The sequence below is a fragment of the Condylura cristata genome, unplaced genomic scaffold (genome assembly GCF_000260355.1).
Source record: "Condylura cristata isolate star-nosed mole 26May11 unplaced genomic scaffold, ConCri1.0 scaffold00052, whole genome shotgun sequence".
Lineage (NCBI taxonomy): Eukaryota > Metazoa > Chordata > Mammalia > Eulipotyphla > Talpidae > Condylura > Condylura cristata.
The window spans coordinates 873361-888992 of NW_004567153.1; the positions used below are offsets into that span (position 1 = coordinate 873361).

Below are 15632 nucleotides of genomic sequence, written 5' to 3' on the forward strand. Positions count from 1 at the left end.
GGTTCTACGTTGGGAAACCAACATCTGTATTTAGTGACTTCTCCTTACATCTCTGACATGAGGGAAAATAGACAATGCTTTTGGAATTTTCTTAAATGCACTCTAAGACAGCTATTCCCCACAAGCACTCTTGAGTGTCTTATTTCTCTAAATTGTGTGAGGAATCCAGGAAGTTACTGATTCCACAAATGTTCTCTTGCCTATTGAGCCCAAAATTCCGACTGTGACCCAGGCGTCTATATTGAGATACTCTTCAGATGATTGTAGTGCAAATTAAAGCTTGAGAACCACAACTTTTGTAGACTGTTGTGTGAAACTGAAGCTCATTTCATACTTCAAATGAAAGCATTTAAACTGCTGTGCCTCCGTAAGCAAGCCAAACGTAAGCCAGAGCCAGATCACTCAAATCCAAGAAAACAGAACTTAACAACAAGCAGTCACAGCCAACTCTTCTTTCCCAAATCAAATTGCGGGCCAATCTAATCATTGCCTTGCTTTGTTTGAGCATCTCCTCCGTAAAGGCCTTGCCCCATCTCCTCACCACCTTTGCTTCAGCCTGCTTTGGGTCTGTGTATAATCAAATGAACACTTGAAAGTTTCATGTGCCTCAGTTTACCTCTGAACACTGCCCATATCCAGTAGTGCGTGCCGGGTGACACCGTGTTTCCCAATGTCCGCTGGGTGCAACTTTAATGTGGCTCTGCTTGTCTCTGTGTAGGCCATGTGGCTGATGTTGCAGAACGAAGAGCCAGAGGACTTTGTCATAGCGACTGGGGAAGTCCACAGCGTCCGAGAATTCGTGGAGAAGTCATTTCTGCACATTGGGAAAACCATTGTGTAAGTAGCACGCAAGCACCCTTCCGCGTGTGTTCGCCATTCTCCTCCCTGCGTCGGTTCTTTCCTCCTTTCCTCTCCTACAAAGCAGCGCGGAAGTAGTCTTCTTTTCTCCCCTGCACCTAGCTCTGGGTACCTCCTGTCTGATGCCTGTCACCATCGAAGCTCAGTCATTTTAGAAATCTGTCTTATCCTTTTTATTTTTTAAAGTGTTGATTATGTTTTTATTTTTCGCTTTGGTAAAGTCTTTTTTTTTTATCTTAAGTTTTCTAGCAGGGCTTAATTTTATTGTGGTTAATTTGGATCTTAAGTCCTTCATTTTATATTTAAATGTCTGAAACCCTAGGAAACATTTCTGCATTCAACATCTCCTCCATGAAGACCCCCATGCTCAACACCTTTGGTTTAGCAAGTCTAGTTTCTGATAAGTTGCAGACAGCCTTCGTCTCTCCAAAACATCAAGAGTAGGTTGCCAACCAGATTCTCCATAATTCTGGACTTTCGTGTATAGCTCCCATAAACAGCAATAGTCTTCTACATGAGTCCAAAATTCAAATTTCAGCAAGATGAGGGAATTCACACTGACAAGTTTCCAGTGTCTATTCTCAGGTCTCACTAGAGCTCTGCCACTTGGGTCAGTGCTATGCTTTATACCAAGATGACTCAGTTGACCGTCATAGACCATGTTCTTTTTGTCATGTTGGACAAATTTCAAAGTCAGCGTTGATTGGAATATTTGAACTATTTGTGGGAAATTCCTCGTTATAGCTGGAAGATTTGCAGGGTTGTTTTTTTTGTTTATTATTATTGCGGTAAAGTATATATACTATATAGAGAGCATAAAGTTTATCATTTTAATTATTTTAAGTGAACAACTTAGTGGCATTAAGTACTAGCACAATGTGGTAGCGCAACCATCACTACCATCTATCTCTAGAATTTTTTTGACTCTCCCCCAACTGAAATTCCATTAAACAATTACTCCTTACCCCCTGTAACCTCTTAGCCCCAGAATTTGCCTTCCCTAGGTATTTCATATAAATGGAGTCATCTGATGTTTATTTCACAAAGCTTCATGTCCCCTTGCTACAGCACATGCTGCAATTTCATTCCTTTTCGAGACCCAGAAGTATTCCCACCTACATTCCACCGTGGCCCATACCAGCCACACTCCGATTATCCATTCATCTGTCACTGGACACTTAGGTTGCTTCAAACTCCAGGCTATCGTGAATAATGCTGCTATGTGTGCATATACAAATATCCCTTGTAAGTCCCAGCCTCCAGGTCTGTGGGGTGTGTACTTAGAAGTGAAATGCCTGGGTCGCACTGTAATTCTGTTTAACTTTCTGAGTACCTGCCAAGCTATTTTCCAAAATTCATTTCTGAAACTTAAGAAAGACTTCATGTTTAGCTCTGCCGTTGTAGCAGAAATCAGGTTAAGTTTTCCACATTAGACAAAAATAGGAAACTAGATAAAATAAATGTGACAACTGTTACAAACATTAGACAGTAGGAATCCAGCGCTATGACATCTGGCAGAAAAAACTAGGTGAGATGAGCACAATCACCTGAGCCTTCTCCCTGGAGGCAGAATCACCCCAAGGGGCTCCTAGCAGAAAACAACTGTTTGGCAGAATTAAGGAAACAGCGGTCTAAATTAGAGAATCTCAGACAACTGGGTGGAATTATGGAAATCTGGGATCCATAAAGAAAAAGGGCTTCAGAAACTGCATGAGGGCCCCCTTGAGTGTTTATGAACTGTAAGGTGTGTGCAAGGAAATGACATAAGCTTGGGCAGAGGGTTCCCTGGGAGCCCTCAGTGTTTCTTAGCAGGAAGGCAGCTCAGTTTCAACCAGCCGTAAGGGAGAATCCTTGTTCATCATTCTGAGTGCAATATGGGTTCCAGAAGGGCTCTGCTCTCAGGAATCCCTAGAGGAAAGGCGACTCTAGACTCAGTGTAGCACAGTTTAAAAACAAACTTCAAAAGGATCAAACAAGACACAAATAACTTATTCTCCTTCCATAACAAAGCCCAATGCTCTTCAAAGGAAGACGGTAAAATCTAGACTCAACAATATAAAATTTTTAATGTTCAGCTTTCAGTCAAAAATTAGTAGGAGTGTCAAAAAGCAGGAAAATGTGACCTATGACCAAGAGGAAAAATTTGAAAGACTGAGGAATAATGAAAGATCGTGTGAGCATGCAGAGATATTAAAATAGCTATTGGAACTATGTTTAACTGCTTGAGAAGAACATGGAATGGTGAGAAGAGTGAAAATAGGTTTCAAAAAGAGGAAGATGAGCTATAGAAAAAGTAAGTATTTTAAACGAAAAATTAACAGTTGATATTGAGAACAGATTAGATACTGCAGGAAAAAGGATGAGTGAACTTACAGAAATAATAATAGAAATGACCCAAGATGAAGTATGGAGGGAAATGACTGGGGCAGGAAGGGGAAAGGACAGAGCTTCGGTGACCTACGGGAACAGATCAAAGCAGCGCAAGTAGTGGGATTCCAGGGGGTAGCGGGGAAGGCACTGAGGGAGAAGCAAGTAACGCCAAGATTTTTCCAAATTTGATAACTACCATAAAACCGGAGATGCTCGACGGGCCTTAAAAAGTCCTCAGCAGGAGAAACACAAAGAAAACCTCACCAGGATACATCATAACCAAATTATTGAGAACAAATTCTAGAGAGGAAAACATTAAAACAGCCAGAGAAATAAGATAATCAGTTAGAGGAACAAATAGAAGAAAGTTTTCTTGCCAGAAGCTGTGCAGAGCAGAAGACAATGGAACAATATTTTGAAATTGCTGGAATAAACTTGCAACGTAGCCTTCTGTATACAGAGAAAGTGTTCCTAAAACAGAGATCAAACAAAGATCTCCTTCATACAAAGGCTGACAGAGTTCTTGTCCAGCAGACATTTGGGCAAGAGGAAGATGATATTAGTTCAAACGTTGGATCTATGTTGAAGAATGAAAAGCAAGAGAAATAGTAAATCTGTGGGAAAATATGAAAGGATTTCCCCTCCTCATTTTAAAATCTTGTTGAAGGGTAATTGATTCTTGAAAGTCAAAATAATAACAATAGAGTATGAGATTTCAAATACACTTATACAAATTATATGACAACAGTAACACAAAGTGTGAGGACAGTATGGAAGACCCATGGATTGTCTTTAAGATCCCTGCACAGGTGTGAGTTGGTATAAAATTATGTGAAGAAAGGCAGCAATAAATTAATATGCGAACTGTAAACTCAAGAGCAACTACTCAAACCAGGCAAGGCGAAAAATAGCAGGAAGCAGAGTGAGCGTGGAATTCTTTTTAAAAAGATGCAATCTAAATGAAAGCAAGAACACAGATAGGAGCAAATAACATGGGGCCAAAAGAAAATCGTAACTATATTGATAGTCACATCCAGGGCAAATGCTCTACATACTGTATTTAAGAGGGAGATGTTGTTGGATTTGAGGAAAAGGCAACAGTTGGGCCCTCCCTGGTGGCTCCGCGGGCCCAGCGCAGCACTATGAAGCCACAGCAGCCACTGCAGTATGAGGTCCATCCCGGCCAGGGAGTGACCCGCATGACGCAGCATGGTTCCCCTGACCTGCCCACTGCTCCCCTCACCAGTGTGTTTCAGTTAATCGCCCATTCTGCTCCCCACTCGGATCTAGTGAAACCTCTTACTCTCTGTGCCTCTGGCCTATACCCCAGTTCTTGTAAATCTTAAAAAAATAAATCTTTTTTTAAAATTAAAAAGGCAATATCCTATCTACAGGAGAGACGTTTTATATATGAACTGTAGACTAAAAGAAAAATAATAAATTCATGCAACCACTAATCAGACCATTGGAGTGGTGATATTTATATGAGACACATCAGACTTCATTCAATCTCGAATGAATAAAAAAGTCATTTCATGATTTTAAAGAGATCAGTTATGAAGAAAACAATTTTATATGCATATGTTCTCAGTTACAATTACTTCAGGATACTGCAGAACTGAGAAAAAACAGATGAAAAAAATTATAACTGAATGTTCCAAAACTCCTCTCTCCTTTACTAACAGGTGACAAGAAATCTTTGAGGATATGGAGACCTGGTCAATATAAAGCTCTGACTTAATTGACATTTGTAGAATTATGTCACTCATCTAACCAAAAATAGCAGACTACACACTAAGGTTTAACTGAAACATTCCCCAAGATAGATCTATGCTATGTACCAAAAAGAAGTCTACACATTTTGAATTAAAAAATGCAAGACTATGTTTTCTGATGAAAGTTAAATTCAATTGGAAATTAGTAACAGAAAATATTTAAATTCCCCAAATATCTGGAAGCCAAACAACATACTTTAAATAATTCACAGGTCAAAGAAAAAAAAATAACAAGGAAAATTAGAATGTATTTTGAACTAAATGAAAATGAAAAGAGCATATCAAAAATTTTGGCTACAGCGGAGCAGTCTTTAAGCAGACACGAGTGGCTTTGAGTGCTGCTATTAAAAAAGAAAATAGATCCAAAAAGAGATATCTGATCTTCCATATTAAGAAGCTAGATAAAGAAGAGTAAATTAAGCCCAAAGCAAACAAAAAGGGATTAATAAAACTAAAAGTAGAAATCAGTGCTATAGGTAAATGAAAAACAGCGAAAATCAGTACAACCAAAACTTGGACAAACCCCTATCCAGACTGATCAGGATAAAAAGAGAAGACACAGATTATATATAAGTATGAAATAGAAGGTGAGCTCTACCTGCAAGTCCTCCTGTCTTTAACACAATAATGAGATAATATTAACAACTTTGTCCAATGACTTTGTCAAATTAAAGGAAACTGACATAGTCCATGAAAGACACTGATTGCCAAAATAACTCCAGAAGAAGGCAGAAATCTTAATAGTTCCATGTCTGGTAAAGAAACTGAATTTTACCAGTGATTTTATCAAGCATTTAAGAAAGAAAAATAATGCTTTTCCTATACATACTTAGGAGAGAGAATCCTTCTGACTTACTTGTGAGGCCTTGATGCTGACAAAAAAAAAAAAAGCCAACATAAGCAAAAAAAGACTAATATCCCCATGCACATAGAAACAAACAATCACTTACAAAATATTAGGAAGTTAAAAAATAGAGGCACCTTGACCAAGTGTGGTTTATCTGGGAATAGAGGCTGATTTCACATTTGAAATCCCATGTAATTCACCAGATTTATAAAACAAAAGAGACCAGGTGACTTTTTTCAATAGATGCAGAAAAACCATTTCACAAAAGTCAACAATTGTTTTTTAAAAAATCTTTCAACACATTGGGAATCGAAGGAATTGTCCTCAATCTGAATAAGTGCTTCTGTGAAAAACCCATAATAATATCTTAATCATAACTGCCTGGATGCTGTATCCCTAAAAATCAGGATCAAAGAAAGGATGTCAACTTTTATCCTTTCTTTATAACAGTGTCCTGGAGATCCTGACCAAAATGAAAACAAGAATAATAAATGAAAGGAAGGAATACATCTCTCTTCATTCATAGATAGCATGATGGGGTGTATAGAAAACTGAAGTAACCTACCAAATAAAAACTACTAAAACTAACAAGTTATTTAGTAATGTCACAGTGTACAAGGTATATGCCTCAAAATCAATTTTATTTCTGTGTACTGCCATTGTACAATTGACACTTTTTAAGAAGCCCAGTACCACTTACAATGGAATCAGAAAAATCTGAAACACTTAAAGATTAAGTTAATAATAAAACATCAGAAAGATTTGTTCACTAAAATCTAAGAAGGACTGATGTCAGAAATCAAACACCTTAAATAAATGAAGAACTAAAACATGTTCTCAGATCGAAGGACTAAATGTTGATAAATGCTAGTTCTTCTCAAATTAGTCTATAAATTCAGTGCAATTCTGATAAAAGATATAGGGTTTCAGGTAGAATGACTAATTCTAAATTTATATGGAAATGCAAAGTTTCTCCTATCGTTTTGAATAGAAATATCAGAACTGGAATACATTTAGGCTCTTAGACTTCTTTTAATGCTTAGTCAGCATGGTATTGACATACCAATAGACTTAAAAATCAATGGAGCAGAATATACAACCCAGAAATAGGCTGACATTCTTACAGCCAATTGAATTTTTACAAAGATGTCAAGGTGACTAATTGGAAAGCAAATGGCACTGGGATAATGACTAGCCAAGGTAGGCAGGGAGAGTGAAACCCAACCTGTACCTCACACCTCGTGCAAAAATTAATCAAAGTGGGATCATAAACCTCCCTGTAAGAACTAGAAAAGTGTGATATGAGAACAAAGCAGAAAAACTCTGTAACCCTACCTAATGTAGGCAAAGACTTTTTTTTTGGATTGTTTTCCAATTTAAAGAGTTTTGAGCTTTCGTATTTTGTAAATATATTCTCTCAGTCCATGGTGCATTTTCAGTTTTATAATGGTGTCTTTCAGATAGAAAAAGTTGTATGTTTTCATATAGTCACGTTTACCATTCGTTATGGCTACTTGTGTGTGCAGTTGCATTGAATGTTTAAATCAGTTTGGGGAGGAAGCAAGGACTTCGTAGAGCACACATAAAAGCTAGAACCCTAATGAAATGACTATAACAGTTGAAAAATCTCAGCTCTTTGAAAGTGGCGATTAAGAAGATGGAAAGGCAAGCTTTGGTCTGGGAGAAAAGAAACATATTCATATGTCTAACAAAGGGCTTGTGTCTAGAACATACAGAGATCTCCCATCATTCAAAAATAAAAAGACAAATAACTCAATTGGAAATGGGCTAAATATCTGAACAGATACTTAACAGAAGAAAATATGCAAATGGAGCTTTGAACATGAAAAGATGTTCAACTTGATTAGTTACCTGGGAAACACACATTAAAGCCACTACACTGCCTTTCAAGTGCCAAAATGGAAAACTCAACCATGCCAGGCATTATTGATGAGCCTGCCGGAACAACTGGAACTCCCATGTGTTCCTGGTGAAATTTAAACATGGTACAGTGGCTCTGAAAATTAGTCTGATTTCTTTATACAAATCAATTCTATATTTACCATATGACTAGCCGTTTTCCTAGACATTTACAAAGGAAAATGAAAACATATGCCCACACGATGATTTATACTTGAATATGTATAACAGCTTTATTCCCGAAAAAGCAGCCCTTCCCTGTGTCCAATCAGTGAATGGATATACATGTGTGCTGGGTCCATGCTAGGAAATACTATTCAGTCACGAAAAAAGGAAAACTAGTGACAGATCCAGCAACATGGATGAATGTTAAAATCATTACACTGTGTGAAAGGCGTCAGGTGCAAAGGAGTACATACTGTGTGATCCCACTTATGTGATGTTCTAGAAAAGAATACTTTGTTCAGAAAGCCCATCAGGACTGCCTCAGCATGCCCCACAGGGCTGAGGGTGGGTGGGTGGCTGGGAATAAAGGACAGGGAGTCTCTGGGGGGTGATGGAAATAATTTATATCTTGATTGTGATGGGTACCTGCATTTCCACCTGTCCCACACTTTACTGCTTGCACATTATATGTCACTATATAGTTGATCCTTGAGCAAGGTAAGGTCCACCCATGTGGTTGACAATTTAAGTATAAGTTATTGTCAGCTTTTCATATCTGTGGTTCCACATCCTGGGATTCATCCAGAATTGCATGAATCTGTGAATGTGGAAGCAAAAACGACAAAAAGAAAAATCCACATAGAAATGGACCTCCCATTCTTAGCCTGTGTTGTTCGAGAGTCATTTAGAGTTGGTGTTTTTCATAAGAGGAATAGAAAGCAAAGAACTTAAGTGCCACTGCAAAGGAATGTTTAAGTGAATTTGATGCACTATTATACAGCTATTAAAAATGCTCATGAGGAATGTGGACAGCCGGTGATCTGATTATGAGAATGTGAAGTGGACCCCAAAACCCCCTTGAATCATGTGTATGTAGATCTGTGGTGTGATCTTGCATACTACAATATGGCTGACAAAGGTGAAAGAAAGCAGAAGATTGAATCATGACAATTTCTACATGAGAGAAGTAGGAGTGACATTTATCCCTTTCCTCTTTATCCAAATTTCCCAGCATGACCTTAGGTGCTTTTCTGTTACAAAGTTACCTGGCGCCCAATCTTTTTAATTAGGGGCAATCTGATAAAGGAATCCCCAAGTCTCTTGAAAGGTCTATGAAAGTTGGCTCTTCTCCCCTCTTGGAGATTACGTTCTATTTTCAATTCCCAGTCATCTTTCCATCCCCTTCTCCCCTGGGTGAAGAGCCTGTTTTAACCTACTCCAGTCTTTCACAACGAAGGATGCTATTCCAGGAGATGTCTAAAAAGGCTTCCCATGTCAAGTCATTGAGAAAATGCTGCATATTGTAACTCCCTCTTACAGATTCACCAGCAAAAGAACGGGTCAACTTTATGTAACCCAACATTTTCCAAGCTTCATAGACAGTGGAATTCTGTGGGTCACCAGCTGGGAAGTATTCTCCTTCCTGGCACAGCTGAGCTCCAGGTGGCTGGGTCGTGTGCTCCCTTTCCTCTCAGGTCGTCCTCACCAAAGGCCTCCCTCAGCAGGCAGGGCCCAGCAAAGCACCCGAGCGCCTTTCACTGAAGTCTCTTTACAGCCGTGACCCCCACTTTGTTTCAAGGCTGATGCACACATCAAACCTCCGGCGGATAATCGAAAGTAGCCAGAGCCGCGTCTAAAATTTTGGTGAAATCATAATCTTGAGCTCCTTCAGGAGAGAGCGGTGGAGGTGAGGTGCTAAACACCTGGATGAACTGAGACCCTCACTCTGCCCGTGGGGCGTGGAGCCTGTCCCAGAGGCCGCCGCCCCGAGTGTCGGGCGCCTGCCACAGGTCTTTCTGGGTCTTTTAGCTGGAGTTGTGGGAACAGAATGTTTACAGTGCATCGTCTTCATAGTTTGTCTGAAAATATAAAATTCCTTCTCAGAGCCAGATAATAAAATCATGATGGCTTGGGGAAGGCTGTCTGCAAGTTATGTTCTATTGTTTGTTTGGCTTTTTGGGGTTTGTTTCCAATTTCCTTCCTCTGGATCTTCCTTGGGCCCCCTGCATCAGCATACCGATCTCAGCTGGAAGAAGAGTGCATGTGCTGGAGCTTCCCAGTCCCACTGCAGCTGTGAGCGCCTGACGGGGCCTGCAAGGCCTTCTTGGGAACTATGTCCGCACGGCCACAAATGCGGCAGAAATGTAACGAAAACACCCTGCAATACGAGTGCAGCTCGGAAGGCCAAACGGAATTGTCCTCCCATAGCTCCTGATCCTGCTGCGATGTGCAGAAGCGTCAGGAGTACATGCCTCTTTCTCCTACGGGTGTTGTTTTAAGCTAATCCACTAGACTGTTTCATCCCTCCGCTTTCATCCTCATCGGTACAGTGGGCATGATCTTGTGTACAGACTAGCGCCACAGTCCCTTGGTTTGGAAACCAGCTCTGTGATTTGAGTATAATTTATAGTCGACCTTTCCTACCCATGATTCCACACCCTGGGATTCTCTGTGTCTTCATTCCCCCCTGGTAAAATCAGAGCTAATCAGTGTACCTACTTCACAGGAGCAGGGTAAAGATGAAATTAGTTAACATGCACAAAGCACCTAAATCAGTGCCTGATATAGACTTCGTAGCTCTAAATTAAGTATTTGCTACCAGTGAGAGGTCACTTCTTTCAAAGCTGCATTTGCATTGACAGAGCTATTGTATGTTTGGGGATGGGAAGCACTAAAGAAAGGCGCCAGAATACGTCATTCTTGTAGGACCAAAAGGAATGTAACAGAGATACTTAGCCAAGGAAGCAATCACAAGAGAACCCCTGAGTCGGAGGTTGTGGGCCCAGGGAAACATCTCCTCTTACCAGACTTAGAGCATTGATTCTGTCTCCTGAGCGTGGTTCTCTGACTTGGACATCCTGTGAACCACTTGAAGATCTTGTTAAAATGTAGATTTGGAGTTAGAGTGTCTGGGCAGGGCCTGAGATTCTGAATTTCTAAAAGACACAAAGGTGAAACCAGTGCTGTCCATCCACGGACCCACAATGGTCAACAAAGCCTGAGAGCGTCACGGAGCCCTGGGCGGACCTGGGCGGACCTGGACCTGGACCCTGCCAAGTGCCCTCCTTCGCACTTCTTACCTTGTTTGCAGTCCTCCGTGGCTTTCCCTGTCCCGGTAGACCAGACAGGTGACTCTTTACAGGCAGACTCTACTTCTGGGCCCTTTCTGACCAGCCTAGGGTCAGGCACTTGGTCAACAAATCGACACTTTTAATATCTATATAATGATTTACATTATTGTTCATTTTATAACAATGTTTACTTCCCCCCTCCCCCACCCATTATCACCATAGCCCCCCACATTCTTTCTTCCTCTCTGTCCCCCCTCCCCTGTAGGGTCCCTCTGGTTTATAATTGTCTGTTTGATTTAGTATTATTTTGTTGTGTTTTATATTGTGATAATAATACACTCCCCCCGCCACCGCCCATCTTATTTAGTTCTCTTAAATTCCTCCTATAAGTGAAACCATTTGATGTTTTTCTTTTTTTCTTCTGATTTATTTCACTGAACTACTCCCATCCAGCTCCATCCATGTTGCTGCAAATGGCATGAGTTTATCTTTTTTTAATTGCTGAAAAATATTCCATTGTATATATAGACCATATCTTCTTGATAGCCGTGAAAAATGAACTCTCCTACATTAATGATGGGAATGCAAACTGGTACAACCACTATGGAAAGCTGTATGTAGATTCCTCACACTACTAGAAATGGAGCCACCATACGACCCAGCTCCTAGAAATCTATCCAAAGCACGCAAAAACATTAATCAAAAAGATACATGCAGCCCTACGTTTATTGCTGCACTGCTTACAATAGGTAAATCCTGGGGGAAAAAAACCAAGTGCACAAATCGACACTTTAATGAGCCAGTAATAGAAAAAGAATTTTTTTGAAAACTTGGGGGCTCTGATTTTACAGATTTTGTGGAGAGAAGGAAGCAATAGTTGCTTAACAATGAAAGGACTGAAAAAGTTCAGGACTTCTCTTGTCAACAGTTCAGTGAGTGCCTTTAACTGGCTTAGTTCCTTCTCCTCCTTTTTCATTCTATCGCTCATGTTGACAGTAAACAGATGATCTTATCAGTGCAATTCAATTTAGTTGCAGTTGGGTTGGTAAATTGAGATTTAAAAAGAGTTGACTGAGCTTTCATGTCTGTAAGTCCAGGAATGCTCTCCAGTGAGGTTGGGAGATCTACTCAAGGACCACCTCTACCTTTTTTCTTTCACCTGGTTTGAAAGAGAGAGAAGCAAAGATGAACGGATTCTCCAGAGTATAAAACACAATTTCTGGAAAGTGTCTCTGGGCCCCCCCAGGACTACACTGATCTCTAATGTGAGTAGAGACTGTGCTTTGATGACAAAGTGCCACGGTCCCCGGGGATCACTGAGGCTTACCCAGTGATCTTCAGGGGCCCAGGCCCACCAGCTTTTGATGAGTCACGTTCTCTCCGAGGAGCTAACAATTTCATTTATAAGATCAGAATTGGTCCTAACAGTCAATCCAAAATAACCTTGAAAATTGCAGTGTCCAAGGGCTTATACGGGGGGAAATGCTTAACATGCTTTCTCTTACAACATTTTTGTGTTTAAAAACACTTGACATCGCTCAAATCCCAGAAATAGGGGACAGCCCATAAATCCATGACCAGTGTCCTTATTTATACAGTAGTCTGTAAGTCATAGTGTTTCTGAATCATAATGTATGCAGCAAAAAATGTTTGCAATTATCCTTGTAAAATTGCAACCTGTAATTTTGGCCGTAAGCTCCATCGCTAGAAACACATCCCCCCCCCTTCGCCTGCAGTACCTCTCCTGAGAGGGCTCCTTGAGCATCTCCTGTCCTGAAGGAGATGTACTGCAAGTGAATGAGCTGGGATTGCCCTCTGCCTCACTCACCATTGTGTCAACAGCTAGCCCCCAGTGGGTGCTCCATAATACTTCACAGAGCCCGAGTGGACAGCCATAACCAGCTTGTCCAGAAAGGCCCCCAAGATTGTCATTGTCACCAGCTTCCAGGTGAGGTTAGCAGGAACCCTTCAGTGTGACTCATCCTCATGGTGGAGACAGTTGCAAGAGACCCCTACTCCAGAAGGCTGCGAAGGAGATGGTAGGACCTGAATTTGCCCAGCACCCTGGAGATAGAGAGGATGGACAGACTGAAATCAGCAGGATTTGATGAAAACTGAAGCCACAGTTTCTAGCTGGGTTAGTGGCACCATGGCAGTGGAGACAGAAGCTTCCAGCTACCCCCTAGCCCCGCCCCTACTAATTTTTATCTGCATTGGGCATGAACAGAAAGGTTCTAGATATTTTCTCTCCATCTCTGGGCTGTTAAATCTCACGTTACATGACTTTCATACCAGACACATCAACCCAAACCTGGAACATGCTCACTTGAGCTGTTTAAAGATCTGTCATCACTTTCCATTTCTGCTACAGGTTTGAGACTACCTGTTAACATCTTCACTAAAAGGGCTTGAGAAAAATGTGTTGCCATTTACATATTTTGAACTGACACAAATATCTGTTGCCTAAGTCTATGACATCAAATGAGTGGTTTTTTTGCTTTGAGTTTGCTAGAAATCGCACATTCATTTGTGTTTGGGTGAGGAGGAGGTGTTCCAGGCAGTGCATCTGGGTCACTTGCCCTCCGATCAAGTGGAAGGTGCTATCTGGCCACTAGATCTCCATGAAGAAGGTGCTTATGACAACAAGATTTTCTCCTAAGAACATTACAGGGTGTTTGTTTGTTTGGAGAAGGTTGTATTGCTGGGGTTACTTTTAGTGTTGTGTTTTGCATTTCACTTTCCGTCAAGTTATTGCTAAGTAATGTGAAAAGGAAACATGTTTCTCCGACCATGAAAGTGATAGTAACATAAACCAAACAGGCAAATACTTGTCTTGACTAATTTTCTGTCATTAATCTTGTTGGATTTTGAGAAGAGAGTTGTAAGAATCGCCTGCAACCACAAGAGAGTCACCATCTGCTGGCGGGGGGGGGGGGGGGGTGCGGCCTGGGGGAAGAAGCTCCAGTGGTGGAAACACTGTCGTCTGTGGTCCTGGATCCACATTTTCAGTGAAAACAGGCTGCAAATGACTACACTTTAAAAAGAAGCTTGTTTGTAAGATCCTCCTGGTGCAGATAATGAGCCACCCTGTGCCCATGATGCCTTCCCCTAGTGGGGAATTGCCTCCTGGTGGAGGGGTGGGAGGGGGCAATGGTCATTGGCCCCTGGGCGGGAGGATGCCTATGAAGAGGATTATCGAAAGAAGGGTGCTGGGTGGTGCTTCTGGACGTGGCTGGTGCATCCACCCTGAAGGATTCATGGAGAATTGTCTGAACCTAGCACCACGTTGGAATGTAGTTCGCATTTTGGGCAAAACACATCCCTTCAGTCACTCCTGGATGGACTGCCTTGCCACTTGACATTCTTCTAAGGGGCCTGGGTAGGGAGAGCCAAGGGAGGAAAGAGAGCACAGCTCTGCTTTTCCCCCTGGACAGGTGCCAACCCTTTTGTGCCCTGTGCCCTCCCTGGTGGGGCATCCCTGCATCGCATGTGTAGCCTCCACTGAGCCCCCCCAGAGCTTCAGCTCCCACCTCAACAGCCTGCCTCATCTTTGAGACTCGGTCCCACCTGTCATCACTCGGAATCTGCCCTTAAAGCTGGACAAGTCAATCCTAGGAGAAAGCCCTCATAGAAGGCCTAAATGTAGGGACCGTGACAACTTCCTGGAGACACTCGGCAGCAGAACCAGGCCTTGAAAACAACCCAGCAGTCGTGGTCCTCGTAAGGGGAGATGGACTGTCATAGACGCTTCAGCTCACCATGGAAGAGCTCGCCAGCCGTTCCTGGCCTCCCTGCCACTCTCTAGAAAGCGGAGCCCTGCTACCACCTTATGCATTTCTGAGACATTTGGGGACCTCCCTGAGGAAGAAAGACATTTGGGGACCTCCCTGAGGAAGAAAAAAAAAAAAACAAACCTTATGGGCTAAAGGGATGTTAACTCTGACTGGAGCACAAGGGTTCTGAACCACCTGCCTGTGCAAGATGTATCACGAGCCTGGAGCTGCGCTGTGTTCCCGAGGCCGACGCCCCACCTCTTACTCAGTGGTCACCATTCACTGGCCAATGAAGATCTGTAACTGAGCGTCCAGTAGCCTCAGAATGCCTCAGAATACCTGCTCTCGGCCTACAGAGAACCCGAGAGGCAGTACCTGCTCAATAAATGCGCTCTCTGCCCCTCCGTCTTTCTCCTGAAGCCAGACTCCTGCAGAGACCTCTCCCTGCCCTTGAGAAGTGTGGGCTTTCCCTGGGCGACAGGATGGACCCAAATGTGTGTGCGCAGATGCTGCTGTTGTGCAAACGTATCCTATCAGCGCTGAAGTCACGGCGGTGATCAAGATTGGCGGGGCAGCCGCAGAAAGGCAGGTGTAAACGGGCCCCTGGCCAAGGGAGAGATACGGACGGTAGTTAAGAAGAGGGAAAGCATTCCAAGTGGGTGGAATGGCATGAGAAAAGGCATGGAGGCAGGAGTTAGTAAATTACATGTGGGCGCCGGGCAGGCTGATCAACTGGGTTAGACCAGCCCGACCACATTGGGGCATCTCGAGAGACACCCACACCTACGGTTCCCTCTGCTTCCCCCGGTGCTCCCCACTCGCCCTCCAGGTCTTAGCTTAGACATCCTCCCTC

At 42.3% G+C, this 15632-nt stretch overlaps 1 protein-coding gene across 1 annotated transcript in view; it reads left to right on the top strand.

Moving 5' to 3' along the window:
- The window catches only part of GMDS (GDP-mannose 4,6-dehydratase), a 322854-nt gene that overhangs the window by 298488 nt on the left and 8734 nt on the right, over nucleotides 1-15632 (top strand). The window contains exon 8 of the mRNA XM_012734285.1: nucleotides 719-837. Within this exon, the coding sequence (XP_012589739.1) occupies nucleotides 719-837 (119 nt within the window). The remainder of the gene's footprint in view (nucleotides 1-718; nucleotides 838-15632) is intronic.